This window comes from Furipterus horrens, unplaced genomic scaffold, assembly GCF_987537825.1.
Source record: "Furipterus horrens unplaced genomic scaffold, mFurHor1.1.pri manual_scaffold_17, whole genome shotgun sequence".
In the NCBI taxonomy this organism is placed as follows: domain Eukaryota; kingdom Metazoa; phylum Chordata; class Mammalia; order Chiroptera; family Furipteridae; genus Furipterus; species Furipterus horrens.
This window is the reverse complement of record NW_028327187.1, coordinates 53251644-53279641: the sequence shown is the minus strand read 5'-3', so window position 1 is coordinate 53279641 and position 27998 is coordinate 53251644. Positions and strand designations below refer to the sequence as shown.

The 27998-nt window shown below is 41.3% G+C and overlaps 1 protein-coding gene across 1 annotated transcript; it reads left to right on the top strand.

Annotated features, from left to right (window-relative positions):
• The first annotated feature begins 240 nt into the window (after positions 1-240).
• On the top strand, positions 241-27998 carry PRPS1 (phosphoribosyl pyrophosphate synthetase 1). The gene is made up of 8 exons (XM_090264700.1): positions 241-522; positions 18162-18345; positions 18385-18393; positions 19471-19569; positions 20726-20850; positions 22620-22793; positions 24764-24923; positions 27857-27998. Exons 1-8 carry the CDS (start codon positions 401-403, stop codon positions 27947-27949), a joined length of 966 nt encoding a protein of 321 aa, XP_090120826.1. The 5' UTR covers positions 241-400; the 3' UTR covers positions 27950-27998.

Here is a 27998-nt window from a genome sequence, read left to right as displayed (position 1 = left end):
CTCATTTCCCGCTTGCGTAACGAACTGGCTTTCACGTCACTAGCATCCTTTCACCCCAATCAACCGTGGGACGTTACTGCCTAGTTACAGGGGGCGGAGCTATTTCTTAGCCTCTCCCCTTTCATGGCCTCCAGCTAAAACCTGGCGTGTCGGTTGTAGGCGGAGCTACAGCAAAGACTTGCCCCTCTGCTTCTCAGCTAATCGGGGCGGGCAGGGTGTGGACTACCCTGCTGCCCCCGCCTCCCAGGCCCTGAGCAATTTAGAGCCGCGCGCCGGGTGGGAACGTAAGATGGCGGAGTAGCTAAGCAAAGCGGTTGGTACTGTGTTGCTGGGCTACTTCCGTTGGGATTTCGGCAGCAGTAGTGATAACTGAGCAGAGTGCCTAGGGTAGTTGGCCAAGATGCCAAATATCAAAATCTTCAGCGGCAGCTCCCATCAGGACTTGTCCCAGAAAATTGCTGACCGTCTGGGCCTGGAACTAGGCAAGGTGGTGACTAAGAAATTCAGCAACCAGGAGACCTGGTAAGAGCGAAGTTGAGGCCCCCACTGGCCTCACCTGCTCAGGAGGCAGGGGTGATACTTGGGCGGCAGAGGGGGAGAGGGAATGGGACCGTCGCGTGAATTCTGAGGAATGGGGTGTTGGGGGAAGGGTCAGCTCTGAGGCGAGCGTGCTCCACTGGCTGTTTCCGTTATTTTACCTCTCGCGGAAGGGGCACATTGGGTCTCACCGTGTGGTGGGGTGGAGTCAAAATTGGGTTTAAGGCAAAAAGCTGGGTTTGAGTGCTTAGGGCTGGGATAGTGGCTGCCCAAAGCGATGGGAGGGGAACGAAGCTTCGCTTTGGCTGTGGGGACACGTGGCTTTTGTCGTTTCGCGGTTGAGCCACCCAGGCTGGACAAGTGCTTCTTTACCTCTTGGATCAGCTTGAATGGGAGAACGTACTGAGCCCGTCTGGTGTTTCTTCTAGAATCTAAGAAGGCGCTTTTCAATTCGAAATTGTGTTGTATTGAGGGAAATGAACATGTGCCGAGGACGTCAAAATTACTACTGAGGACTTCCTTAGATTGGCAAACGTCGGCTTTTCACATCTTTAGAATCAGACTCGGAGCCATACTTACATAAAATCTAGTTGATCAGGTAGGGATTGATGCATTAACTCTTCATCCTGATTGCATCTCAGTTTGAGCCATCCAGAAAATATTAGGAAAGCTTAATCCTGAAATTCTTGACTTTCAGCAGTGCAGCTACTGGTAAAGATAATACAAAAGGTTATTTTTTAGTAGCAAAGTCTATCCTGAACTTGTCCACTTCTCTTGGAACTGTGTGGGGAAATTTAGTCAACAGTTTTGAATGTTAAGATAATTGAGGGAAAGTAATAATACAGTGCAAGACCTGGATCAAATTGTGTGTTGCAACTCGATTTTTTTAATTGCCTTGCTAATTAAACTTGTTCCTCCCCCCACTTCCATCCTCCTGCTGCACCTTGAGGCCATCTTAGAGATAACTTGGTGTTTGAGTCTTTCCATATCCCTTTCACCTAAGTGTAGAATATTCTGGTTCTTGTGGCTTACTTTGTGTTTTGTTGTTACCCTGTTGATCAAATCAGAGCAATACAAGCTTATAGTTATCTGTTAAGGGGAAAGTTTACACAGAACCTAATGATTAGTTAGAAAACATTGCTTTGAACATGTTTTCCTAAATGCTTTTATTTCCATTTTTCTTTCTTTAATCTTATTACCGAAGTGTTATACTTGATTCAACTTTGTAGACCCTGCGAATAAAAGCATGCATCTGTACTGGACAGCTTCCTCCTGAATGCTTGATTATTATGTTGCTGTTGTGATGCAAATGATAGTGCAAACACTGATGCCATCTGTAAACAGGTAATACTTTAGTCAAAAGAGGCTAGCTAAGCTGCTGTCTTTAGCTTTGACCACATCATTATGACTTATGGGCTGTAATAAGGAAGCCAAAACAAGACCAGACTTTGCAAGTGGCAATATAGCTAGGGGACAAGAATGATTTTCATGTAGACCTTTTTTTTTTTTTTTTTTTCTTTTGGTCTCCTTATAGAACTTTGATTATTAAATCCTTTTCCTGTGCTCATAGGAAAAATACAAAGATTTTATTTTTTTATTTTTCCTGGTGTTAACCCTTCACCCTCTGCATAAGGCAACTCACAAGAACTCGAGGCTATGTTGGGAGAGGGGAGGGGAAGAACAAATTAGTTTTCTACTGATTGATTTATCTGAATTTATCAGCAGTCCCAATCAACTTTTCTGAGATATGACGCTGATTTCATTTTTATTTTTAAAAAGATTTTATTTATTTTCAGAGCAAGGGGAAGGGAGGGAGAACAAGAGGGAGAAAAACATTGATGAGCGAGTGAAACATCAATTGATTGCCTCTCTCCTGCCTCCAACTAGGAACCTGGCCTGCAACCTAGGCATATGCCCTGAACAGGAACCAGCAACCTTTCAGTTCACAGGCAGGGCCTGTGAACCATACCAGCCAGGGCCTGATTTCATTTTTAAACAATTGGATAGTAACATGTGTGGAAACATTGGATAAGATTAAGCCCAATGTGGAAAATTGCTGACTGGTTAGGTCTTTTTGTTTCTGGCTTAATCACTAGCTTTTTGGTTTCTTAGCTGTTCTGAAATCCTCACTGAACATAATCGAATATGTCGCCTATGGAGCGTCCCTCCACCAACCTTTGGCTCTTTTGCACTGTAGAAATGGTAACTGTAGCACTGTGTGACTTGTGGGATCTATAAGTAATGGACAGGGCAGTTCAGTGGGTGCTGTGGGTCATCAGATGGGGAACTACAGAGCCCATTCTCAAGTGAGACAGACAGTTTTGCTATTTTCTGCAGTTGGCAGAATCTCAGGGGTTGATGCTGTCTTGAGCAGAGTGGCTTTTCTTCTGAAGTCAGGATCGTCCATTGCTCTCCAGTTAGTGAAGAAATATACATACATATAGGTGGTATATTACACATAAAAATAGTTAAGAGAGATTAAAATTTAGGCCCTTGACTCAGAGAACCTGGATTTGAATCCTTAGCCTTTTTGCCTCAATAATCTGGTCTGTAAAATAGTATCTACCCATAGAGTTATTGTGAGGATTGTGATAGGACTGAAGTTCTTAGAACGTTGTCCAACACAATAAATGTTGGTAAGAAGGCGTGGCGATAGTATTGTGGAAAATGTGAAAAATATAGAAGAGGATATAGAGTAAAAAGACAACACCCCAAATTCCACCACCCAAGACAAACAGGTCACATTTTAATATATGACCTTCCAGATGTTTGTGTGTGTTTATATACTTTTTCAAAAATATAAGGCACATTTGTACTTATTTTCACTTAGCAATATACTTTGAATAGTTTCTCCCCTTTATATTTAGTCTACATGGTTTTAAACAGCTTTAAACAGTATAGTTGGTCTTAGGGTTGTACCATAATTTTAGATAACAAAGTCTATATTAGGTATTTACAATTTTGATCTAACGCTTTTAATATGAAGACCCTTGAACATAAATCTTTGACCATTTCTGATTATATTCTTAGGGTAAATTCCCAGAAAGGAAATTACTAGGTTAAAGGGTATATACTATTTTTAGGCTTTTGAATACTTACTGCCAAATTGCCCTCCAGAAAAGTTGAACCAATTTCCACTCTCACCAGCAGTAATAACAATATTAATAATATTGAGTATGTAGTGAATACTTAAGATGTGCTAGTTCCAATTCTAAGCTCTTTATACATATGTCATATTTATACTCTCAACACTGCTATGAGGAATGAATGAAGGAACTAAGATTCAGAGATTAAGTAACTTGCCCAGTTCTGGGTGTTATTGTTCTTTAATTTTTTTGCTTAATACAGTATTTCATCTGATTTTTAAAACTTGAATATATTAAATTTTTGTCTTGATTCCCTTCAAACTTTGGTTTATTTGGTTATTCTGGACAGCAGAGATGGGAAAATTTTTATTTTTGGTTGCCTAGGATTTTCCTAAAAACGATGTACTTTGATTAGGTGACCCCATGTATTTTGCAAATGCCAACATCTCTGTCTAAATTCTTTTAAAATCTTTTTTTATTTAAAAATTTTAAATTATATTTTATTGATTATGCTATTACAGTTGGCCTGATTTTTTCCTCTTTGATCCCCTTCCACTCAGCACAACCCCACTCCCTCAGGCAATCCCCCCAACATTGTTCATGTCCATGGATCATGATATAAGTTCTTTGGCTACTCCATTTCCTATACTGTACATCTCCATGACTGTTCCGTAAATACCTGTTTGTAATTCTTAATCCTCTCACCTTTTCACCCATTCCCCCACACCACCCTTCCATCTGGCAACCATCAAAATGCTCTCCATATCCATGAGTCTGTCTCTGTTCTTGTTTGCTTAATTTGTTTTTTAGATTCAATTATTGATAGATATGTATTTTTGCCATTTTATTGTTCATAGTTTTTTATCTTTTTCTTAAATGAGTCCCTGTGACATTTCATATAATAATGATTTGGTGATGATGAACTCCTTTAGTTTTTTCTTGTCTGGGAAGCTCTTTATCTGCCCCTTGATTCTAAATGATAACTTTGCTGGGTAGAGCAATCTTGAGTCTAGGTCTCTGCTTTTCATGACTTTAAATATGTCTTGCTAATCTCTTTTAGCTTGCAGTTTCTTTTGGAAATCAGCTGACAGTCTTGTGGGGACTCCTTTATAGGAAACTAACTTCTTTTCTCCTACTGCTTTTAAGATTCTCTCTTTATCTTTAATCTTTGGCATTTTAATTATGATGTGTTTTGTAGTGGGCCTATTTGCATCCATGTTATTTAGGACTCTGCTTTTTGGACTTGCGTGTCTGTTTCCTTCAAATTAGGGAAGTGTTCTTTCATTATTTTTCCAAATAGATTTCCAATTTCTTGTGCTTTTTCTCCTGCTGACACCTCTATAATGCAACTGTTGGAACACTTGAAGTTGTCTCAGAGGCTGCTTATACTACCCTCATTTTTTTGGATTCTTTTTTCTTCTTGTTGTTTCTGATTAGTTATTTTTGCTTCCTTATGTTCCAAATCATTGATTTGATTCTAGGCTTCATCTACTCTGCTGTTGTTTCCCTGTAAATTGTTATTTCAATTAGTTTATCCTTCATTTCTGACTAGAATTTTTTTATGCTCTTGAGGTCCTAAGTTCTTTGAGCATCCTTAAAACCAGTGTTTTGAACTCCACTTCTGATAAGAATGCTTATCTCCATTTTCTTTAGCTCTTTTTCTGGAGTTTTGATCTGTTCTTTCTTTTGGACCATGTTTCTTTCTTCGTTTTGGCAGCCTCCCTGTATTTATTTCTATGTATGAGGTAGAGCTGCTTTGACTCAGTGAGTGTCTTGGTAGTGTGGCCTAATGTAGTAGGTGTCCTGCATGGTCCAGTGGCACAGCCTCCCCTGTCACCCAGACTGGGTACTTGAGGTGCACCCTTCGTGTGGGCTGACTACACCCTCCTCTTGTAGTTGAGCCTTGGTTGCTGTGGCAGATAAATGGGAGGGATTTACCCAAGCCAGTCAGCTGAAAGGACTGGCTCTGACCATTTACCACTAACCTCTGCTCTCCATAGAAGATCATCTGTGCAGGGGCAGGTGGTGGTGCTCCAACGTGGGCTATAGCTGTCTACTGGGTACTAGCTGTCCACTGAGTGTACTGGCCCTGGGGTTTCCCAGTGGTGCAGGCCAAGGTCAGCCCCCACCTGTGTTTCCCTGGGCCACCCTGCCTGAGCTATAAAGCATTCTGATATGGCTGCTATTTGTGCTGGGCTTGGAGATTCCCAGGAGAAGCCAAGGTGTGAATCTAGGCTGCCTGCTGCTAGTGCCACACCTGGGGCTCATTGAAGCCAGCTTGTTGGTTGTTTGAAAGGATTTAGGAAGTTGTGAAGCATGAGCAAAGACCAGCCATTCATATGGAAAAGCAGCTTGAATAGGCCAGTAAGTTTTGTGGAGCAGAGCCTCTGGGGATCTCCAAGACGGGTCAAACAGTGTTAGCCAGGTTGATGGAGTCTCAGATATGACACGACTTTGCTCTCTCTGTGGTTCTGTGGGCGGTGGGTTTAGAAAAGGGAGAATGGCCTCTGCTTGTCTTGATGCCAGACCCTTCAGTTGTTCCCAGTACCAGTATGCGACTGTGCCTTTCAAGCTGATACCCCAGTGCTGGAGCTCAGAGGGAATGAGTCTGAGTAGATAAGTCTGTGTGAGAGTTCTTTAAGAGGAACTGCTTGGGGCTCCAGCAGTTTCTTCCACTGACTCGGTCCCTGCTGCTTTTTGCAGCCAGAAGTTGTGGGGACTTATCTTTCTGGCACTAGAACCCTGGGCTGGGGGGCCCTGATGTGCGGCTGGGACCCTTGCCCCTGAGATATCCCTCCTGAATTTTTATATACCAAACATGGGTGAGGGACCAGCCCATTCCATGTCTGTGCCCTCCTACCAGTCTGGATGGATGTGGTTTCTTTAATTCCATAGTTGTCAGATTCCATTCAAATCTATTTCTGATGGTTCTGAGTGGTGGTGGTTTTATATTTTAGTTGTAATTTTGATGTTGTTGTGCAAAGAGGTGAGTCATATCTGCCTACTTCGCCACCTTGACCAGAAGTCTCTGTGTAAATTCTTGAGATTTTCTTAATACCACCTGCTTTTTAGATTCTCTTTATTTCCTTTTTCTGTTTCTTAACATCTATGCTCTTTGGATGCACTTCTGCCTGAGGCTGAAGGACAGAGTGAAGAAGCTAGTTTTCTCATTGGATGTACATAGCCAGTCGTCTGGGCTCTCTAAACAGCTGGGAGAATGATTGGCCCAAAGACATTTGGAGACTACACCATTAGTTAGAGGGAGACTGTAACAAGGCATGCCTTTAAATTGCTAAACCAGGTCTTTCCACTTGGACCCTAGAGTTGTACACCATAGGTTATGTTAAGAGCAAACAGGTCTTAGGCACAACTGTTGTACCATTAACCATTGTCTAACTTACCTCTTAGACTTAGAGGAAACCATAAGAATAATATTAAGAAATTTTGCAGATTCATTGAACTATTTATGGACCAAACTGTATAACGTGAGTATAGTTTATGGGCTTTGTAAGGCTTTATGAAAGTCTGTACCCTATGTGAGAAACGCTCACAATAAAAACTGGGACATAGGACTTGAGCAGTAAAGTGAGGCCTTTATTCACGAGTCTGCAGAGCTGGGCGCACCCTCACAGCCAGGAGAATGCGCGCCAAGTAGACCAAGTAGACAAAGAAACCTCGTTTTATAGTCTTAGCTTCCCCACCCTGAAATTGCCACCCTAAAGTGATTAGCTTCCCCACCCTGAAATTGCCCTGAAGGTGATTATCTTCCCCACCCTAAAATTGCCACCCTAAAGTGATTAGCTTCCCCACCGTGAAATTGCCACCCTAAAGTGATTAACTTCCTCGATTAACTTCCTCGCTCTAAAATGAGAGTGATTAGCTTCCCCTCCCCTCTCCTTCTTCCCCGTTTCTCCATTACTGGTTACTCCGGAGTTACAATCTAACACGATTATCTAAATGCCCCTATTGTGATTTGTAGATATGCCACTGCTGTCAGCTCTTCTCAGAGATCCTCTAATTACATTTGTCCTTAAGACCCTTTAATTACATTTGCCCTTTGTTATTGCTGATTTTGTACTGGTTTGGGAGTCACTATGTCCTTGTTTCTTAAAATTCCCCCCTGTCTCTTTTGGAAAATTGACTACTCAAACCATTCTACTTATCCCTTCAAATCTAAGGAGGATTTCTTGACTTTCTTCCTCAGGGTTAGGATTCCCTTTGGCCTCCAGGAAGAGATTATGAAAAGTTGCTGGCATCTGTTTAGTTAGTACAGTCTCAATTAGTCTCTGAACTAAACCTCTGAGGCATGGGGAATAATACAACAGCCTAAAGCTGTGAGGACACCTGCTACCACTATGAGGGATACCAGAGCTGATGAGATCATTCCTTTCCAGTTGGCCAAACCAATTTTCTAACCATCCTGTTATCGGATTGTCAATACCTGAGTTTTCGCTAGCTCATTTGCTAAGGTAGTTAGTCCCTGCAGGGCCTTAGTGATAGATCCATTAGGGGCTGTATTATTAGGGTTAAAGATGCAACACTGTCCCCCGAGCATTACACATACACCTTCCTTTTCTGCCAACATATATCCAGTGCCATCCTGTTCTCCCAAGCCACTCAACTGGTGACATCTAATTGTTGCCTCTGTTGGTTATAATAAATACAGTTTGTCCAATCAACAGAAGAGCACTGAATCAAACCCTGCTGCTATTTGATTTCTAGCTTTAAACTCATCTGGAACTCCTCAGGGGACTCCAATGGCGTCAATATAGATATGAGGATTAAAGGATCCACCAGGCGCCACTGACCTCTTTCCTAACAGGGGCAGTCAGGATTGGTTTTGAAAATGCTAGGGTAAATGGGATAGCCAATTGAACCAGGGCACAGGTTCCACTCCACCTGTCAGGTAGGATTTTCCAGAGACTCCTCTGCCCACAATACCACCAGACATCTGCTCTGGGGATTCAGAGGGGAATATAGTTGCCGGCCCCACTGTGAAGGTGGCTCTAGTATGAGTGCATGTTCGGAGTTCTCCCACAGGGGTACCCAAATTCGCTTCCCACCTAGAGAGGCAAGAAGAGTAATTCATGGGCCCCACTGAGTATGAAGGGAGGGATTGAGTCCCATTACTCCTTATAGAGGGGAAGAGGAGAGACAAGCTTCTGCAAGTCTCATTTCCTCATGCATTCTCATCCTGATAGAGAGCGAGCACACAGGCCATTCCCGAGGGGTCAGAGTCCCAGCCTAGTGGAAATGGTACGACTTGTGCCTGGGGTCTCCCTGTGGTATAAGCATAACAGTTGCTTTTATTCAGGGATTGAACGGTAAATTTGACCCATTCTACCCAAACATTTGCGTCTCCATACCCAGTCTCTATCTCGAAGGTTTGTCTGAGATTTAATACCTTAAAAACTTTTACCTTGGCTGGATCATTCTGGAGTCTTTTCTGAGGTGTTTCTGAGGTCCGGGTGAGGGGACTTAGATTTTCTAGGGAAGGAGTAGTTGTCACTAAGTGAAGACCTAGCCACGCTACTGGATCTATGCCAGATACATCAGCTCCTAGGCCGTAAACTATGGTAGCCACATTGGGTTCCTGACTTAAGGCCTGTGGCTGGTTAAGTGTTAGAAGAAGAAGGTTGCACTGGAGAGGCTGGCAGTTTGGGAGAGGAGCTTCTTTGCATAAAGTTATTTTAGGCAAAGAGAGACGAGTTTTAAAGTGAAGCCCACTGACCAACCCATACTTCACCAACCCAACCACTTAGTTCAGCCAAACTGTTGAGTCTCAGGAGGCGGCAATGCAGATGGGCTTCTTAAGTGAGGCTTGTATGTACAATCACTCAGATAATGAGATCATAGGCTTATGCCCTGTGAAAACAGAAAGAACACACATGTTAATTCACACAACACAATTCACAAACCAATTTTTAAATTTGCAAGACTGTCTTATTGGGAAGACATTCAGTTGCAAGGCATTTGATATTCTTCTTGCCTGTAAATTAAGCATTGTTGATAATGTCACAGACCTGATTTAACTTTCGAATGAAAACAAACTTTTAATTAAAATAAACTTTATAGACACAGTTAGCTGCACTAGTTTATAGTCTACCACTGAGCATTGTGATTTTCCTCAAATCACGATTTTTCTCCTTAAGATTACCCTTCTTGTTATTAAAGGGACTGCATTAAGTCCAGTTTTAATTTAGCCTGTTCATTTGCATAAATACAACAAGAGCAGCAATTGATAGCATAACTCTTTTAAGTCTGCTTTGCTGAAACTTACACAAAGAACCTTAAGGTTGACCTTCAGTCTGCCCTCTGGGCACACAAGCTGAGCCACACACCTGCCATCTGGTCTTACCTGTAAAACCCATGCTTTTTACAAGTTCCTCAAGTTTTCCATTGTACCTTAAGTTTCCTCCTAGCCATTTATCAGGGAAGCAACCTTTGTTTCTTCCCTAGAAAGATTGCCATGGACTGCACAACCAACCAAGGTGCTAGGCCTTTCCCTCATGGGCTTTCATTAGCCTAGGCATGCCTTCTTCAGGCATGACATTCCAGTCAAAGCCTCAGCTGACATAACCACCATTAGCAACTGGTCTTATTAGTTTTATGCAAAGGAACCTTATGTCACTTCTTACTTCTTTACAATGCCAAATACTGGAGGGTTCCAGTAGGGAGAAAAATATAAAGGTGTGAAGGAAAATCCTTGTCCTTCAAAACTGCATTTCCAGGCATTATACCTACTATTACTAAAACCATACAATTTCTTCTCAAAACCTTTATAAATTTCTAACAAACCTTTTCATTTACATGCCTTACACTTTTCCTGGATCCCTTTCTTTCATGTGAAGTTTTAAAATTTCCCTGGGAAACCTCAATTTTTCCTTTCAGAGCATAAACAGAACACAAGCAGCTGAGGTTTCCTTTTCCCAGGTTTAAAGCTTCCATAACTTTCCTTTTTATTATTACAACTTTTCTTAGACCTTCTGCAGCATTCACAAACTTTCTAAATACCCTTTACTGCTTTAGATTTAACCATAACATGCTTCCAATCCTTGTTCTTTTCCATACGGTGAAGGACTGTGCTCAAACTCAGTATCTGGCAGCTTAAAGTTCCTAGATTTGCAGAGATATCCTGCAGCTTTTTGAAGTTCCTGCTTCTCCTTCTCTATTCTAACATACACTTTCTAATCTTTCCTGAGGAGTTTTTCAATTGCTTTATTTGGCCCATTCATTTGCTATTTGCAATTTCTTACAAATATTTGGCCAGTTTCTGTTATAATGGTGGCTTTCAAGAGTCCCTGCCCTACAGCATTCTCTGGATTTAGACCAGAATACTTCCTCATTTGGTCCCTGAGCTTCTGTAGGAATCTGATGGAGCTATATTTCGAATGCCTTGGAGACATCCTGTGCTTGGGGAATGGACTCCTTAATTTCCCTGATGATGAGGCTCCTAAGGTCTCTCATCTGAGCCCTATCCTCCGGCCTGTTATTCCATTCAGGGTCTATACTGGGAAACTTTTGTTAGGCTGGGACAATTCCCTGACCTGTAGGATGTTCCCTTTCCCATATCCTCATAGCAGCCTGTCTGATCACTCCCTTTTATTTCCCACTGAAGATGTCTAGTATAGACATTAATTCCGTCCACATGTATATGCTGGGTCCAAGGAACTGATCTAATTGTTCCGTCAGTCTAAGGGGGTCCTCTACCAAGCGCTTCATATTGCGCTTGAAGTTTCTAACTTCAGTGCTTGTTGAAGGGGCATTTAACATATCTAATATGTCCTGGACCCATGGAGACCTCCCTAAGGGGAAACCGGCTGCTCTGAGGGAATGGGGAAATTCTTTAGGTCTTGCTTACATTGTTTCAATTCCTTTCTTAATTTAGATAAGTTCCCATCAGCTCCATAGGTGTCATGGGGGCGGATACTGGTGAGGTATCTGCTAGGTGTTTCTGGCCTCTTCCGTCTGTACTATCCGTCCACGGTGCCTCTGCCCAGTTGGCCGCCGGCTGGCCAGGGCTATAAGGCAACGGGAGACAGGACAGAGGGTCCCAGGCCTTATCTTTTTCTTTTTTACAGGGAAGAGACCTGCAGATCTTGCTGGTAGGTGGTGATCAGCAGAGAGCATATTCCCTCTCTTTCCTTAAAGGCTGATGCCTGGCCCTGGCTGTTGTGGCCCAGTGGACCCAGCACCAGCCCGCGAACCAAGTGTTGCCAGCTCGACTCCCAGTCAGGGCACACGACCAGGCCGCACGCCAGGTCCCCAACTGGGGGCATGAGTGAGAGGCAACCACACAGCGATGCTCCTCTCTTCTCTCTCCAAGAACAAACAAACAAACAATCCAAAAAAAAGCTGAACACACATATAAGACCAGGGCTTGACAAGCCCAACATTCATCAGACCCAAATCGGGGCCAGAAGACAGATTTCCCCTAAATGGGTTCCTTTGGCCAAAGAAAACAATAATAATTTACCATTGTCTGTTTTTCCTTACTTTTGGTCCCCACCCCTAGGCCTAGAATTTCCATTTCCCATCCTCAGCTGATTCCCGTGGCTGAATCCGGTTGTGTTCTCAACCTCCTTCACCAGAGATTTATTGAACACAGACCCTGTGAGCTCAATCCCTGTATCCCTGTATCCCTGTATACTCAACCCCCCTTACTGGAAGTTTCTTGTATACTGTCCTGTGTGCTCAACCCTCTTACAGAGACTTTGCACACATCCCGAGATGCTTCGTTCGTCTCCGGCCATTTCCCTCATGGGAGAACGAACCCAACGGAGGGGCACTCCACACTCGATTCATGTCTAGAGACAGGTCCCGGAGAATTTCTACCCACACCTGTATACTCAACCCCCCTTACTGGAAGTTTCTTGTATACAGCCCTGTGCGCTCAAGCCTGAGATGCTTCGTCTGTCTCTGGCCACTTCCCTCACGGGAGAACGGACCCAGCGGAGGGGCATTCCACACTCGCTTATGTGCACACAGACCGAGATGCTTTATCCCTCTCCGGCTGTTTCCCTCACGGGAGAAGGACCCAGCAGAGGGCACTCCACACTCGTACCAGCCACACACACAATCAGCTTCCTGAGGATGCCCAATCACTAAGGCAGTACTTAAGTCCAATTTTCTTACCTTGGCCCGTGCACGAGGTTGCCTGGTTGCCGCGGTGTTTGCTTTTGTTTCCCCCCTGTGTTGATCCACTGCTGACCCCACAGGAAGTCTCGGGTCATTTCCGGACACTGATGCGGGTGGGCCCTGGGTCAAGCGGGCCACCCAAAAGTGGGTAGGACGTGTCTCCCCACCTTGGCTCAGAGCCCTTCCCGCACACAGACAGAGGATCCTGGACGAGCCCCCAAATTGTGAGAAACGCTTATAATAAAAACTGGGACACAGGACTTGAGCAGTGAAGCGAGGCCTTTATTCACGAGTCTGCAGAGCTGGGCGCACCCTCACAGCCAGGAGAATGTGTGCACCAAGTAGACAAAGAAACCTGGTTTTATAGTCTTAGCTTCCCCACCCTGAAATTGCCCTGAAAGTGATTATCTTCCCCATCCTAAAATTGCCACGCTAAAGTGATTAGCTTCCCCACCCTGAAATTGCCACCCTAAAGTGAGAGAGATTAGCTTCCCCGCCCTAATGCAATTAGCTCCCCCTCCCCTCTCCTTCTTCCCCGTTTCTCCATTACTGGTTACTCCGGAGTTACAATCTAACACGGTTATCTAAATGTCCCTATTGTGATTTGTAGATATGCCAGTGCTGTCAGCTCTTCTCAGAGATCCTCTAATTTACATTTGTCCTTAAGACCCTTTAATTACATTTGCCCTTCGTTATTGCTGATTTTGTACTGGTTTGGGAGTCACTATGTCCTTGTTTCTTACACCTGTAATACTTATGGAGGAAAGAGATTGATTGGTCTTCATTAGTGAAATTAGAGTTATGCACAGTAAAACAAGGCAGTGTCCCAGTTTCCTTGTACCACTTTGTTTTGAATATAGTTAAATAACTTTTTCAAGTCATTAGATGCATTTCTCGTCATAACATCCTTCTATGTGTGAGAAGTTTTAGTCCTTAGTTTGGCTTTGGGAAATGGCTTAATTGTTGGTTGATTATCATCAATAAAGACACAGAAATTGTTCTAGTGATTGTGTTCAGTGGTAAGCTGGTGATTTTTTAAAGAATTATTTTTCAAACCTTATGTGATGTTGGAATATAATTTTTTTATTTTATTTTATTGATTATGCTGTTACAGTAGTCCCAATTTCTCTTCCTTCTGCTCCCCTTACCCTGTGACCCGCCCCCTCCAGTTGTCCCCCCACTAGTCCATGCCCATTGGTTGTACATATAGTTCCTCTCAACATCTTACTGTCCACTCCACTCCCTCCTATGCTTCTCAATTCCTGCATCATCTCTCTCCATTTTCCCCCTTCCCCCTTCCCACTGACCTCCTCCCAAGATGTTTCCCATATCTATGTTTGTTTTTCCCCTCTTGTTGCCTACTTAGTTTACCTTTGTTTCAGTTCCCCAGCTTCTGCCGTTGGTTGTTGTGATACAGTTTTCACTTTAATGTTCGTAGTTTTGATCCTCCTTCTTCTAACCAAGTCCCTTTAACATCTCATATAACAGTGGTTTGGATCTGATGAACTCCTTCAGTTTTACTTTGTCCTGGAAGCACTTTCTCTGCCCTTCTATCCTGAATGACAGCTTCGCTGGATAGAGTAATCATGGTTGTAGGTTTTTGCTTTTCATTACTTTGAATATTTCCTACCAGTCCCTTCTTGCCTGTAAAGTCTCCTTTGTGAAATCAGCTGATAGTCTAATTGGGACCGCTATGTACATAATTCTTCTCTTCTCTTGCTGCTTTTAAGATTCTCTCTTTATCTTTAATTTTTGACATTTTGATTATAATGTATCTTGGTGTGGTTCTCCCTGGGTCCAGCTTATCTGGAACTCTCTGTGCTTCCTGGACCTGTAAGTCTATTTCCTTCCCCATGTTAGGGAAGTTCTGCTTCATTATTTTTTCACATAATTTTTCAATTTCTAGTTCTTCTTCACCCTCTGGTAATCCTATAATTCGAATGTTCGTTCGCTTATAGCTGTCCCACAGGTTTCTGAGCCTCTCTTCATATTCCTCACTTTTCGTTTCCTCTTTCTGCACTCGTTGACTGTTTGTTCCCTCCCTATGTTCTGATTTGTTGATTTGATCCCTGGCTTCCCCTTCCTCACCACTTGTTTTGTATGTATTCTAAATCATTTCAGCATGACTAGCCTTCATTCCTTCCCTGTCTTGACTAAGTCCCTCTGTTAGGTCTGTAAGCTGCCTTATGACTATAGCTCTGAACTGAGCCTCAGAAAGATTCTCTCTTTGTTCATCGGTCAAGTCCTTTATTTGCTTTTTGGCTAGCTGCGTGATTGGTATTTCAATCATTAAGTCTGCCGTTATGACTGTTTTGTTTATCTTTCTTTCTTGGGTGGGGTGCTGTCACACCTCCTACACTATATTGGGTTGAGCCCCATGTACTCATTGCAGCCTGGTGACCTTTCACACCACACTGTGGCGCTTTGCGTGGGGACGGGGGTCCAAGATGGATTCCTGCTGTTACTCTCCGCTGAGAGACCAGGAGCCTCCTCCTGCGTCCCCATGCCCTCCGGGTCTCACAGTCCAAGAAAATGGGGGTCTGCCTTCCCCGGCATTGGAATCGCAAGCTGATGGGTCTGGTCTGCAGCTAGGGTCAGCACCCAGGCGCTTCTCTCGTCCCCCCAAATACGGGTGTCTGCTTACCGGGTCCTGCTGTTTGTTGCTGCAGCTGCTGCCTCCAGCACAGCTCGATCTTTCATCCACGGGTTCTCCCCTCCTACCTGTCCAGATGAGCACCACTTGTTTATGACTATATACGTTGGACTTCCATGTAGCTTTATTTTCTGGAACTCCTGGTTATTTTTGGTTTTGCGGTAGTTGTAGTCCTTCTTAGTTGTGGAGGGAGACAGAGTGTATCAGTCTATGCCTCCATCTTGGCCGTAAGTTGGAATATAATTTTTAAAGGAGTCACCTCTATTAAAGCTATGTATTTAGAAAATGCTCTCTATTTAAGTTGGCAATGATCATTTTAATACCTTACCAGCTTTCAAGAAAGATTTGAAGTGTGTTTCGTGATAGTCAACATAAAAAAGGTTCATTAAGTAGATACATCAGAAGCCTTATGGAACAAAGGACGGTAGTAATTGTGCCAAGAATCTGGCATAAAGTAATTATGGAAGTTTTGTATTACTTTAACTGTATTCCTTGGCTTCCTGGCAGCCAAAGAGATAAAGGCATATGCAATTGATTATGCCTATTGATTTTATTTTCATAAAACTCTTTAGATACCTCCAGGCACAAAATTTTAAGAATTCTGTGGGTAGAATCCTTAAATAATGATACTGAGTAACATAATGGACAATATAAGCCAGTGTTGTGGGTATTTTTTTACATTGATTCTGATAGTTGAGGCATTTGTAAAAAGAGAACACCGTGGTCTAAGCATGTTTCCTGGTCTTGGTAATAAAGCTTTAGAACAGATCATTAGCCCATCCCTTATACATATTGTCTTGGATCAATTGTCAAGCTGCTATTCCCTAGCTCTTAAGCAAACATCCTGACTCTGGCAAGTGACTGTCGAGAGCACAGATGTCTGTGTACCTGACAGAAACAAGAGCCGTAGGTTACCAATACCAGAAGTGAAGAACAGAGTTGACTTCTTATGTGAAAAAAATGTGCCTGACTTTTGTTCTCCCCCAGGGAAATGGAGACTTTGGTCAAGGAAGTGAGGTATTGGGGATGATTGTGCGTAGGATTTAAAATGTCTTGAGTTTTGAAGTTGCTCAAATACTTTAAGTACTAGGTCAGGATCCTAGAGTTGTGCAAAGGACTCTTTTAGCCTGGAACCTCTCAAAGAGCATGGGGTGTTAGTAAAGTAAAGGAGATCAGAGAAGTCCCTTTAAAGTACTACTGCCTCTTATTTAGGTCTACCACAGTGGTCACCTTGCAGAACACACTCACCTCCAGGAGATGTTATTTAGTCCTAGTTGTGTGGTTTTTAAAAAAAATTAATATATTTATTCCAATATATCCAAAATATTACAATTTTAACATGTAATCAATATAAAAGCTGATATATATTTTTCTTTTTGTATATAATATCTTCACAGTAAGATGTATATTTTATACTTATAGCATCTCTCAATTCATTTCCTTAGTCACATTAGTCACATTTCATGTTCCCAATAATCCCATGAGGTCAGTGTCTGCTATTTTGGACAGTGCCATTCTAGCACCTACACTTCAGGAAACATGCAAGTTGCTTTTCCAGAAAGCCCTCCCTGTCTTCCTCCCACCCATTGATTTGATTTTTGGAGAATGTCTTCAGAAAGCAGTTTTGGCATTTGGCAAAGTTGAGATTGCTGACAGATTCCGTTGTTTCTTAAGGCTGATATTGGTCATTAATAGATATTAACTCAGTTGTGTTCACAAAATTGCTATGTTCATTACGTTGCTCAGTATCACTATTTCAGGATCGCACCATAAAATTCTTTGTAGCTATCAGTTCCTGTTGGGCCCATCAAATTGTAGTTTTACCCCAAATTAAGTATCATCTAAGTATTTGTAAAGCAGTATGAGCATATTTATCAAAACCTTTTGAAGAAATATGTTGGACCCACTTGCCTCTAGTGTGAAGTAGGTTACTTTTTGAGAGACGACAAAAGTTAGTCTTCTGAATTTCCATAATAAGCAGGCCTGCAGAAGGTTCATATTCCATCTAAAATGAGTGGCCTAATTCCAAGGGATATTCATTCATTCTTTGTGTCATAGTGACACCGGTTGGCTGGGTATACAGGTGAGCATTACAAATATGGTCCCTGCCTTCATAGAGTTTGCATTCTGGTGGAGGGCACAGACAGTAAACAATTGCATAAAAAATAAGGTGATAAATTGTGATAATTTGTTTCTTATTTGATTTTTTTACAATTTGCTTTTATTTTTCTTGCTTTACTATATAAACTAACCCCATTCTTTTAAAAGGTAGTATCCTTTCCATTGTTACTGGAGAGAAGAAAATATTAAATAGTAATTATTGCCTGTGTTAGCTTCTTCTGGCAAGAAAATAGTCTCCAGCTGATCTTCTGAAGTTCTAGGTGATCAGGGTTCACTTGCAACTATAAACCATTCATAGCATAATAGTAGAAAGCTATGTGTTTTATTTTTTTATTTTAAATTACATTTTCCTACTTTGTTTTATTTTTTTAAAGATTTTATTTATTTATTTTTAGAGAGAGGGGAGGAGAGGGTGAAAGAGAAGGAGAGAAACAACTCATATTCCCCCACTGGGAGAACTGGCTCACAACCCAGGCATGTGCCCTGACTGAGAATCTAACCTCGTTGGCACTCAGTCCACTGAGTCATACCAGCCAGGGCAGAAAGCTCTGCTTTTTATATATTACTGTCTGTAGAAGTATGGTACTTAAAGATCTGTTGTTTTTGTTGTCTTTTCCTGGTTTTAGCGTTGAAATTGGTGAAAGTGTACGTGGAGAGGATGTCTACATTGTTCAGAGTGGCTGTGGTGAAATTAACGACAATCTCATGGAGCTTTTGATCATGATTAATGCCTGTAAGATTGCTTCAGCTAGCCGGGTTACTGCAGTCATCCCATGCTTTCCTTATGCCCGGCAGGATAAGAAGGATAAGGTATGAGGAGAATCTCCTTTATTAAAAAAATGTTTTTAGTCAGGGGAAGCATGAGCACTTGCCCAAAGTCACAAAAATTTTCCTTAGTCATCAGATATATATTTAGATGGTATTTTAAAATCACATTTTCTTAGGCATTACCTGATGTTTAAACAATTGACATGTGATTAGTCTGTATAAAGCAACACATTTGTAGTCTGTATGTTTTGTCCCAGTCATCATATGTGACTTTAGGTTAGCTCACTGCTATTATTTAATTGTATCAGTAAGACTAAGCACCAGCTCCCATGGAGAGAATTTTTAAAAAAAACGATTGTAGATCCTCTGGGACCCTTACAGTGTTATAGTTGTGACCTTTTCATAAAACTTGAAGTCTGTTACATGAGTACTTGGTCTCATCACACACATGCGCGCGCGCACACACACACACACACGCACACTCATACACACTCTTGCCTTATTTGTCTGGTATATTAGAGAATTAGGTATATACATAAAACTTTGCAGGTCTGTTTTGTCAGTTGTAATCAGTTCCCAAAGTTCTGTACATACAATGCATGGGAGAAGGCCAAGTCTTTTTATTCCAATAGAGTATGGTTCCTACAGAGTACAGAGTAAATGGCATGCACTTTGCCATTTTACAGTGCAGCAGGTGTATTTACCTATTATTTAAGGAGTTGAGGTTTCTGGAAGGTTGACCTTTAGATGAGTAAGGGAGTGGTATAACTTAGAAAATAAACTATAGGATGACATGTTAGATGTTATACAGATTTGAGTATGTATGTGTTAAGAGATTTTAATACTATTTTGAAGAAGATTAAATCTACCTAATTTAAATTGAGCATTGGAAACATTTGACTAGGCTGAAAATGTGTAATTAAGAAAATGAAATGTAGAAAGATGTTTTTTGTCATGTAATATGTATCCTGAGTTGGAAAAGTGATGTTCCACTTAATATTTGTGCTAGGTTGTGATAGACTCAAAGTCAGTTACCATGTCACTTTCTTTGAATTTCCTAGTAGGAGAGTGCCTTAAATATAGTAGGTACACAAAAAACAAATGCTTTTTGTGTAAATGAATTGCTTCTCAAATGGGCTTTTTTTCCCCTTTGTCTCCCCCATTTAGAGTCGGGCCCCAATCTCTGCCAAGCTTGTTGCAAATATGCTCTCTGTAGCAGGTGCAGATCATATTATCACCATGGACCTTCATGCTTCTCAAATTCAGGTATCAATAGAAGCCAAACATTAGTTTTGAGGTTTTTAGGGGTTAGAAGGGGAGTAGGACTGATAGTGCTGAAGACTGCAGAGAGCAAAATATTGCCCAGGTACAGCTCAAATAAACTAGACATTGACAGCATTTTAAGTGTCCTCACATTGAGCTTAGTTCATGATGTTAGTCATTTGGGGTCATTGGAAAGGGAGGCAGTCATGTATTCTAGGAAGAGTGTAGGCTTTGGGTTTATAACTAGTTTGAATACTGGCTCTGACACTTATTACCTTTGTAATGTTGGGCAAGTTATTTAATTTCTCTGAATATACACTGCTTTGCTATTGTGACTATTAAGTAATATATTAAATTCATAGTATAATGCCTGATTCATGATAGTTACCAAATAAATGGGAGTTGTTATTGTCATCATTAAATTTAGAGCCACAGATATTGGAACCTACTTTCTAGCATAAACCCAGAGGAAGAGGAACAGAATGTTGCTTTATGTCTGTATTTTTTAAAGAGACTTTCAAATCATTGTAATTAGAGGTTTATGACAATCTAGTGAGGTACATAGGACAGGTGATTATACCCATTTTTGTAGAAGAGGAACAAATTAGTTGGACAACACAACTAATCTGTAGCAACTAATACTAGAACACGGATCTGGCTTCTAGTTACCCTCTGTGACAATTTATTATAAATACCTTCCACTGACTTTATATATTATATCATCTGTATTACTAGTTAGCTTTTGCTCCTTAGCATAAAGCAGTAGACTTTATCTCATGGGTATGCACATTGGCTGGGTAGTTTTAGTCTCAGCTGAACTCGGCCATTTTTCTCAAGTACTCGCTCATGTGCCTATGATCAGTTGTGGGTTAGCTGAGGGCTGGCTTTACCCATCATGGCTGGGCTCTCATGCACAGCCTGGATTCAAAGAGGCCATTTGTACAGTCTCCACACTGGGCATACCTTCTAATCACCCTGAATGTTGCAGTAAGGTATTCTATGGCAAGTCACTATTCTCTTTGTTAGTCATTCATAAATGAAAGAGAAAGGTATACCTTAGACTCACACAATGTTACATGTCAACTTCATTCAATAAAAGTGAATAAATAAATGGAAGAGAAGGCAAACAAAGTAAAACTGATCCAGCTCCTTCCTACAGGGCTTTTTTGATATCCCTGTAGACAATTTGTATGCAGAACCAGCTGTCCTGAAGTGGATAAGAGAGAACATCTCTGAGTGGAGGAACTGCACTATTGTTTCGCCTGATGCTGGGGGAGCTAAGAGGTATGGTTGAAATTCATAGTATTCTCAATGTATTGGGAGAAATAAAATAAAAACCAATGTACTTGGAAAATCTTTCAGACAGTTGGATGTATTGATAGCTGTGACATAGGCTAGATATAGTCTTACTCCTCTTCCTGAAAGACAAGACAGCAGCAGAGGGGACCAGAATAGTGTGGTATTGTGGGCCCATTAGTAACTGGCACTCAGGGCTAGCAACACTGATAGAAGCCTATTAAAAAGGGGAGGAAATATGGTTTTGTAATGAGTGGCACCTACTGTCAAACCACATAATAATAGTGGACAAGTAAGCTTACACACTTCTTAATACTGTCGTTGGTTAGACCATTTTGATCCTTTGGATTAAAGTATTAAGCAGGAAGGAAAGTTAAACATGGTGATTTTATTTAAACTCAAGAACTTAACATTTTAAACAAACTGCCAGGGATTTCCGGTTGTAGAGCTTTACAGCTCACATGGTGCCAACTAAGAGCTTTTGATTTCCTTAGTGGGTCACTCGTTAGTAATGCATTCAAAAGTGTGACACATGCTCTTGTTGTGGAAATAGAATGAATAGCTACAAAACACATGATTAGGACAAGCAAATTCAGATATCTTTAAAAGCCATTCAAATTTTCAATAACTATTTCTCTACAAGTTTTTTATTTTAGTTACTTCAACAGCACTGATAAGCTGAGAACTTGAGTTTTGTAATTCAGCCAAATGTAAGGCTTTGTCAGGCTCTTGTAATTGCCAGTTACCATCTATAATACCAGAGATAGAACCTAAAAAGAAAATCCCCTGATGGTGTTGTCATAACTTGTCTTATTTTGTTGTGCGTTGTTTTTATATTTTGCCGTGCAACTTAGAAAATAGTCACATTTGAAATAAATAAGGAGAATTTTCTTTCCAAAGTTGGGTACAGAAAAACTGCTTTTAGTATCAGTATATGACTTATTGCTACATGTTGTTGTGTTTTTTTGGTTTATAATTTTCTTATAGTGATGGAGGATTTTCAAAGTGAGTGGCTACTACTTCTGTGTTGGCAGGATTTTTGGAGTAAGGAGAGATCCCTGTGTAGTTATGAGTTGCACACAGTTCTCCCCTCCAAAAGCATGGAGAGTGACATTTTCTAGCCCTTTATACTGTATTTAATCACTGAATTTGTTGGCTGTTTTGTATGGACAATTTCGGATGCTCGAACTAATTGATCATGCATTTGCCTTGGATAAGTAATCATTCCAAGTAGATTGGTTAGTCTTGATGTTCTGTGTCAATGCAGTAATAGGAAAATGAACACAGGATGTAGTGAGGGCACGTGCATTGGAACAGGCTGAGTACTGCTATCCTTCAGCCAGGTTCAGGTTCATTTCTCACCACATCCACATGTCAAATTGGGACAGTCAGCACTCCTGGCATTAGTTAACCCAAGTCTTCTCTCTCCCCTTCAGCTGCCAATCCATTAAATGAATGTGCCTTAGCATTATACTACTTCCTGGAACTGGTGAGGACATCTCTATGGCCCCTACTGTAACCCAGAGTGCATTTAAGGTTGACTATACATTTATAAACTACTCTCAGGATATGGAGGCATTAGTTTATAAAACCTAGTTTGTGATGTCAGTAAATTAATTGCTTTCTTCTAGCCCAGGGAACTGTTTAGTTTCAAGAAGTATTCTCCCTCAGAAAACAAGCCCATTCTTTAGTCCATTTGCTTTTGTCTTAAGAGCCACACATACCCAGGTTTCAACTGCAAATACCCTGTTTTGCAGAGTTACCTCTATTGCAGACCGGTTGAATGTTGACTTTGCCTTGATTCACAAAGAACGGAAGAAGGCCAATGAAGTGGACCGCATGGTGCTGGTGGGAGACGTGAAGGATCGGGTGGCCATTCTAGTGGATGACATGGCTGACACTTGCGGCACAATCTGCCATGCAGCAGACAAGTGAGTGCTGAGCAGTGGGGCCTGTGGTTAGAAGTAAAAAGCTAACTGTTACCTGAATGTCTTAAGCCTGCTGATATTTTTTGGAACTGAATGGAGGGATGATAACTAGCTTTGGGAGTTTTTCATCACCCTAGGCTTGAATTTCAATATATATAGAAATTGATGAGTACTCTTTCCCCTCCCCAGATTTCCTTAGTGTTTTTTTTTTCTCTTTTTATTATGCTAAATTATATATAACATAACATTGGCCATTTTAAGTGTACAATTCAATAGTATTAGCTACATTCATATATATAGTGCATATATATGAATGTAGTGTATAGCTCATATATACTGCAACTATCACCACTATATTTCCAAAATTTTACCATTGCTCTGAATACTTTTGATTGTTTGTCGTTTAAGTGAGTTAAAGTAGAAATTCATAGGCCTGAGCAGGCAGAAGTATATTCTCAGATTTATATTTTACATATGTTGGAAACCTTGGTCTTACCTGTTGATTGTCCATTTTAGCTGCTATTACCTTCATTCATATTACTTCTTATTTCTTGCCTGTTCTAAATTGCCTTCCCTCTGTTCACTCTGCTACCACTTGCCAGTCTCTTACCATCTTTCACACTGCCTTCCTACTTGCTAATCTTCCTAACACAAAAGTTAGATCCTACCACTCCTCACCTTTAAAACCTCAAGTGGCTTCTCATTGTGTACAGTTCAAGCCGCTATGGATAGCAATGTCTGTCATAACTTTTTAAAAAACTCTTGAGTGTGCCTTGCACATGACCGGGCATACAATTGGCACTAAAATATTTGCGGGCTACATGAGTCCTGATTTGGATCTTGGAGTATATATTCATAAACTTCCTTTTGTCTCTTTGTATTAGTAAAGTAATGCTAATTGCTCTAATACATCAACTCCCTGAAATGTCGGTGGCTTAACATAATAAAGTTTCTTTTTCATTCATGGCATATTTCAATGTGAATATTCCTCTTTAGGTCTTGTGGCACTGCATCTTTAACTTATAGCTTCCAAGATTACTTTCAAAGACATTTCCATTTTGGCCAGCCAGAAAGGGAAAGAGCATGGAAGATTTTTTTTTCAATTCTCACCTGAGGATATGTTTTACTGATTTTAGAGAGAGAGGAACGTTGATGTCAGAGAGAAACATTAACCAGTTGCTTCCTGTACACACTCTAACCAGGGATGGAATCTGCAAGCTTTTGGTGCATGGGATGACGCTCCAACTGAGCATCCAGCCAGGGCTACCCATGGAAGATTTTTATAAGCTCAGCTAAGAAGTGGTGTACATTGTAGCTGCCCACATTTTGATAGCCAGAATTAAAGTTACACGGCCACACCTAACTATGTGAGGCTGGGAAATGTAGTCTAGCTATGTGCCCAGAAAGAAGAGGTGATGGATTTTGCTGAGTACAGCATTCTGCCACAGTCCTTTTATATGAATCCAGACCTATTCAGATAAATTCGTAGCCCAGTTCTCTCTCCTTGATAAGGATTGAATTGTGACCCCCTAAAATTTTGTGCATTAAAACCCTAATCCCCAGTGTGATGGCATTTGGAGATGGGACCTTTGGGAGGTATTTAGGTTTAGATGAAGTCATGAGGATGGTGTCTTTATGATGGGATTAGTGCTCCTCTTATGAGAAGAGACCAGAGAGCTTGCTCGCCCCTCCTCCTCCATGCATGTAGAGGTCAAAGAAGTCAAAGAGGTCATGTGAACACTCAGTGAGATGGCAGCCACCAGTAAACTTAAGAGAAGAGGCCTCAGAATGAAATCTGCCTTGTCACCACCTTATTCTTAGACTTTGCAGCCACTAGAACTATAAGAAATAAAATTCTGTTTAAGCCACCCACTCTGTGGTATGGCACCCAAGCTAATAATACACTTCTTCCTAAGTCAGGTTCTACAGTGACAAGTAAGATTAATCAAAACCAACTCTGCTTTTTCCTGTAGACTTCTTTCAGCTGGAGCCACCAGAGTTTATGCTATCTTAACTCACGGAATCTTCTCTGGCCCGGCCATTTCTCGCATTAATAATGCATGCTTTGAAGCAGTAGTGGTCACCAATACGATACCTCAGGAGGATAAGATGAAACATTGCTCCAAAATACAGGTGAGGATGAAATTCTTGCAAAATAAAACTCCACTAAGTATTTAGGAGGTGGTTTTATAAGTTGAATTACTAGAACATTTCCTGCTTTGCACTCAGGGGTTAAGTCTGTCATCAGGATCTATGATCCAAAAGTAAAAAATTGCATGTTTAAAAACTCTGATTCCTGGACCTCAGAGTCTCTGGAGGATGGAGCCCAGGAATCTACATTCTAATAGGCTCTCCCAGTGATCATGATGCTCACTCAAGTTTGCAAGTCTGTGTTTATAGTTTGTGTGTGTATCACTGTTAACTATTGGCCCCTCCAGACATAATGTGAAACCTTTAAATTGATGGTACGTTCCTTAGAACTCCAGTGTTTCTCAAAGTTGCTCTGGAATCAAACTAAGTTAATTACCTAGTGTTCTTGTTAAGATGCAGATTCCTTTGCTCCATCCAAGACCTACATAACCAGAGGTCTTGGGGCCACTACTTTCAAGTAATTCCCCAAGTAATTGTTAGGCACTCAAGTTTGAACGCTGTTGCATTAAAAGAGAAGGGCTTTGCTTAATTTTATATGTATACAAGAATCCCTTAGCTTTCTGAAATATGTAGAATTGGAGGGTTGATATTATTCTTAAGTTTTTTTTCAGCTTAAATATTCATTCCTAAAAGTTTTTTGTTTTTTATTTTTTAAGTATATTTTATTGATTATATTGTGACAGTAGTCCCAATTTTTTTCCTTTGCTCCCCTCTGCCCAGTACCCCCCTTCCCTCCAGCAATACCACCCCTCTTAGTTCATGTCCATGGGTCATGAATATAAGTTCTTTGGCTTTGCCCTTTCCTATATTATTCTTAACTTCCCCATCTATTTTGTATCAACCAATTATGCTTCTTAATCCCTGCACCATTTCCCTATTTCTCCCCCTTCCCCCTCCCAGCTGATCACCCTCCGAATGATCCCCATACCTATGATTCTGTTCCTATTCTGGTTTGCTTAGTTGGATTTTGTTTTTATTTTTTAAATTCAGTTGTTGATAGTTGTGAGTTTGTTGTTATTATAATGTTCATAATTTTGATCTTCTTTTTCTTAAGTAAGTCCCTTTGACATTTCATATAATAATAGCTTGGTGATGATGAACTACTTTAGCTTTACTTTGTCTACGAAGAACTTCATCTGCCTTTCCATTCCAAATGATAGCTTTGCTGGATAGAGTAATCTTGGTTTTAGGTCCTTGCTTCTCATCACCTTGAGTACTTCTTGCCAGCCCCTTCTTGCCTGCAAAGTTTCTTTTGAGAAATCATCTGACAGTCTTACAGGTACCCTTTTGTAGGTAATTCTCCTCTTCTCTCTTGCTGCTTTTAAGATTCTCTCTTTATCTTGAAACTTTGGGACTTTAATTATTATGTGTCTTGGTGTGGCCCTTTTGGGTCTAGCTTGTTTGGGACTCTCTGTGTTTCCTGGACTTGTATGTCTATTTCCTTCACCAAATTTGGGGGAGTTTTCTTTCATTATTTTCTCACATAAGCTTTCAGTTTCTTGCTGTTCCTCGTCTCCTTTTGGCACTCTTATGGTTTGGATGTTGGCACGTTTAAAGTTGTCTCAGAGGTTCCTAAGCCTCTCCTCATTATTTTCAATTCTTGTTTCCTCATTCTGTACTCGTTGACTGCTTTTTTCTTCCTTATGTTCCAAATTATTGATTTGAACTCGTTACCTTCCCTTCACCATTGGTTTTGTGTGGATTTTCCTTCGTTTCATTTAGCATAGCCTTCACTTCTTCCCTTATGCATTTGCCATACTTAAACATATCTGTCAAGCCTGTGAGCATCTTTATCACCAGTGTTTTGAACTCTACTTATATTAGGTTGGCTATCTCCTCGTTGCTTAGTTCTCCCACTAGAATCTTGATCCATTTCCCCTTTTGGGCCATACTTCTCTGTCTCCTCATCTTGACAGGATTTTGTGTTTGTTTGCCTCTCTGTCTTAGGTAGAGCTGTCACTTCTGTTACATTGTAAGGGGCGGAGCCTTAGGTATTCCTCAGTACAGGGCAAACCATTTCACCACATTGTGGCACTGTATGTGGGGGAGGGGTCAGAGACAGAACAATGCCACTCGCTCAGCACTCACCCATTTTCCAGGCACTTCTCCCACTTCTGTATGGGACTAGCACCTCTAGCTATTGCCCTGGTTGTCGTTCCCAGAGAGGGTGGGTCTGCGGATGTTCTAGGACTATGGGGGCCCTTTAAACAAGTGAACTCTGCTGAGAGACCGCCAGTTTCTTCTTCTGCCCCAACCCCCACTGGTTTACATAGTCAGAAGCAATGAGGCTTTATTTTCCCCAGCGCTGGGACTGTGAGCTGTGCGGTCTGGTCTGGTACGGGGATCGCTCCCCAGGTGTCCCACCCAACTTTTTAAATCATGTGACTGCGCTTTCCGCCAGCCTGCTGCTGCTGCCCCTGCTGCTGCCGCTGCTGCCACCACCACACTGCGTCCTTTCCGCCCCAGCTCTGCCCCTCCTACCTGTGGATGAGTATTTCTTCTTTATATCTTTGTTTGTTGGACTTCCATGCAGCTCGATTTTCTGTAACTTCTAGTTGCCTCTAATTTTGAGGTAGTTGTATTCCTTCTTAGCTGTGGAGGGAGACGCAGCGTGTCTGTCTAGGCCTCCATCTTGGCTGGAAGTGTCATTCCTAAAAATTTTTTAAATGTCAACCCATCACCATCTTGGTGAGTCCGAGTCAGAAATTTTCCTTGATTAGCATTTTAACTCTATCCTATGTGGTTATATTAAAAGTGTTATGAAGAATAGCTGGGTGTGGGCTCATGAGGGGAAACAGCACAGTGCAGCAACCTTAAGAGAAAGGATTCTCATTAGGATGCTCATCAGTGTCTGCAAATTGGCCATTCATCTCTGTCTATATGATACTAACCTGGTGTTTTTCATGTTTTTCTAGGTGATTGATATCTCCATGATCCTTGCAGAAGCCATCCGGAGAACTCACAATGGGGAATCTGTTTCCTACCTATTTAGCCATGTCCCTTTATAATAGAATAACTTCTGAGGCTTTTAAAAAATAAAGTGAACCCTGACCCTTG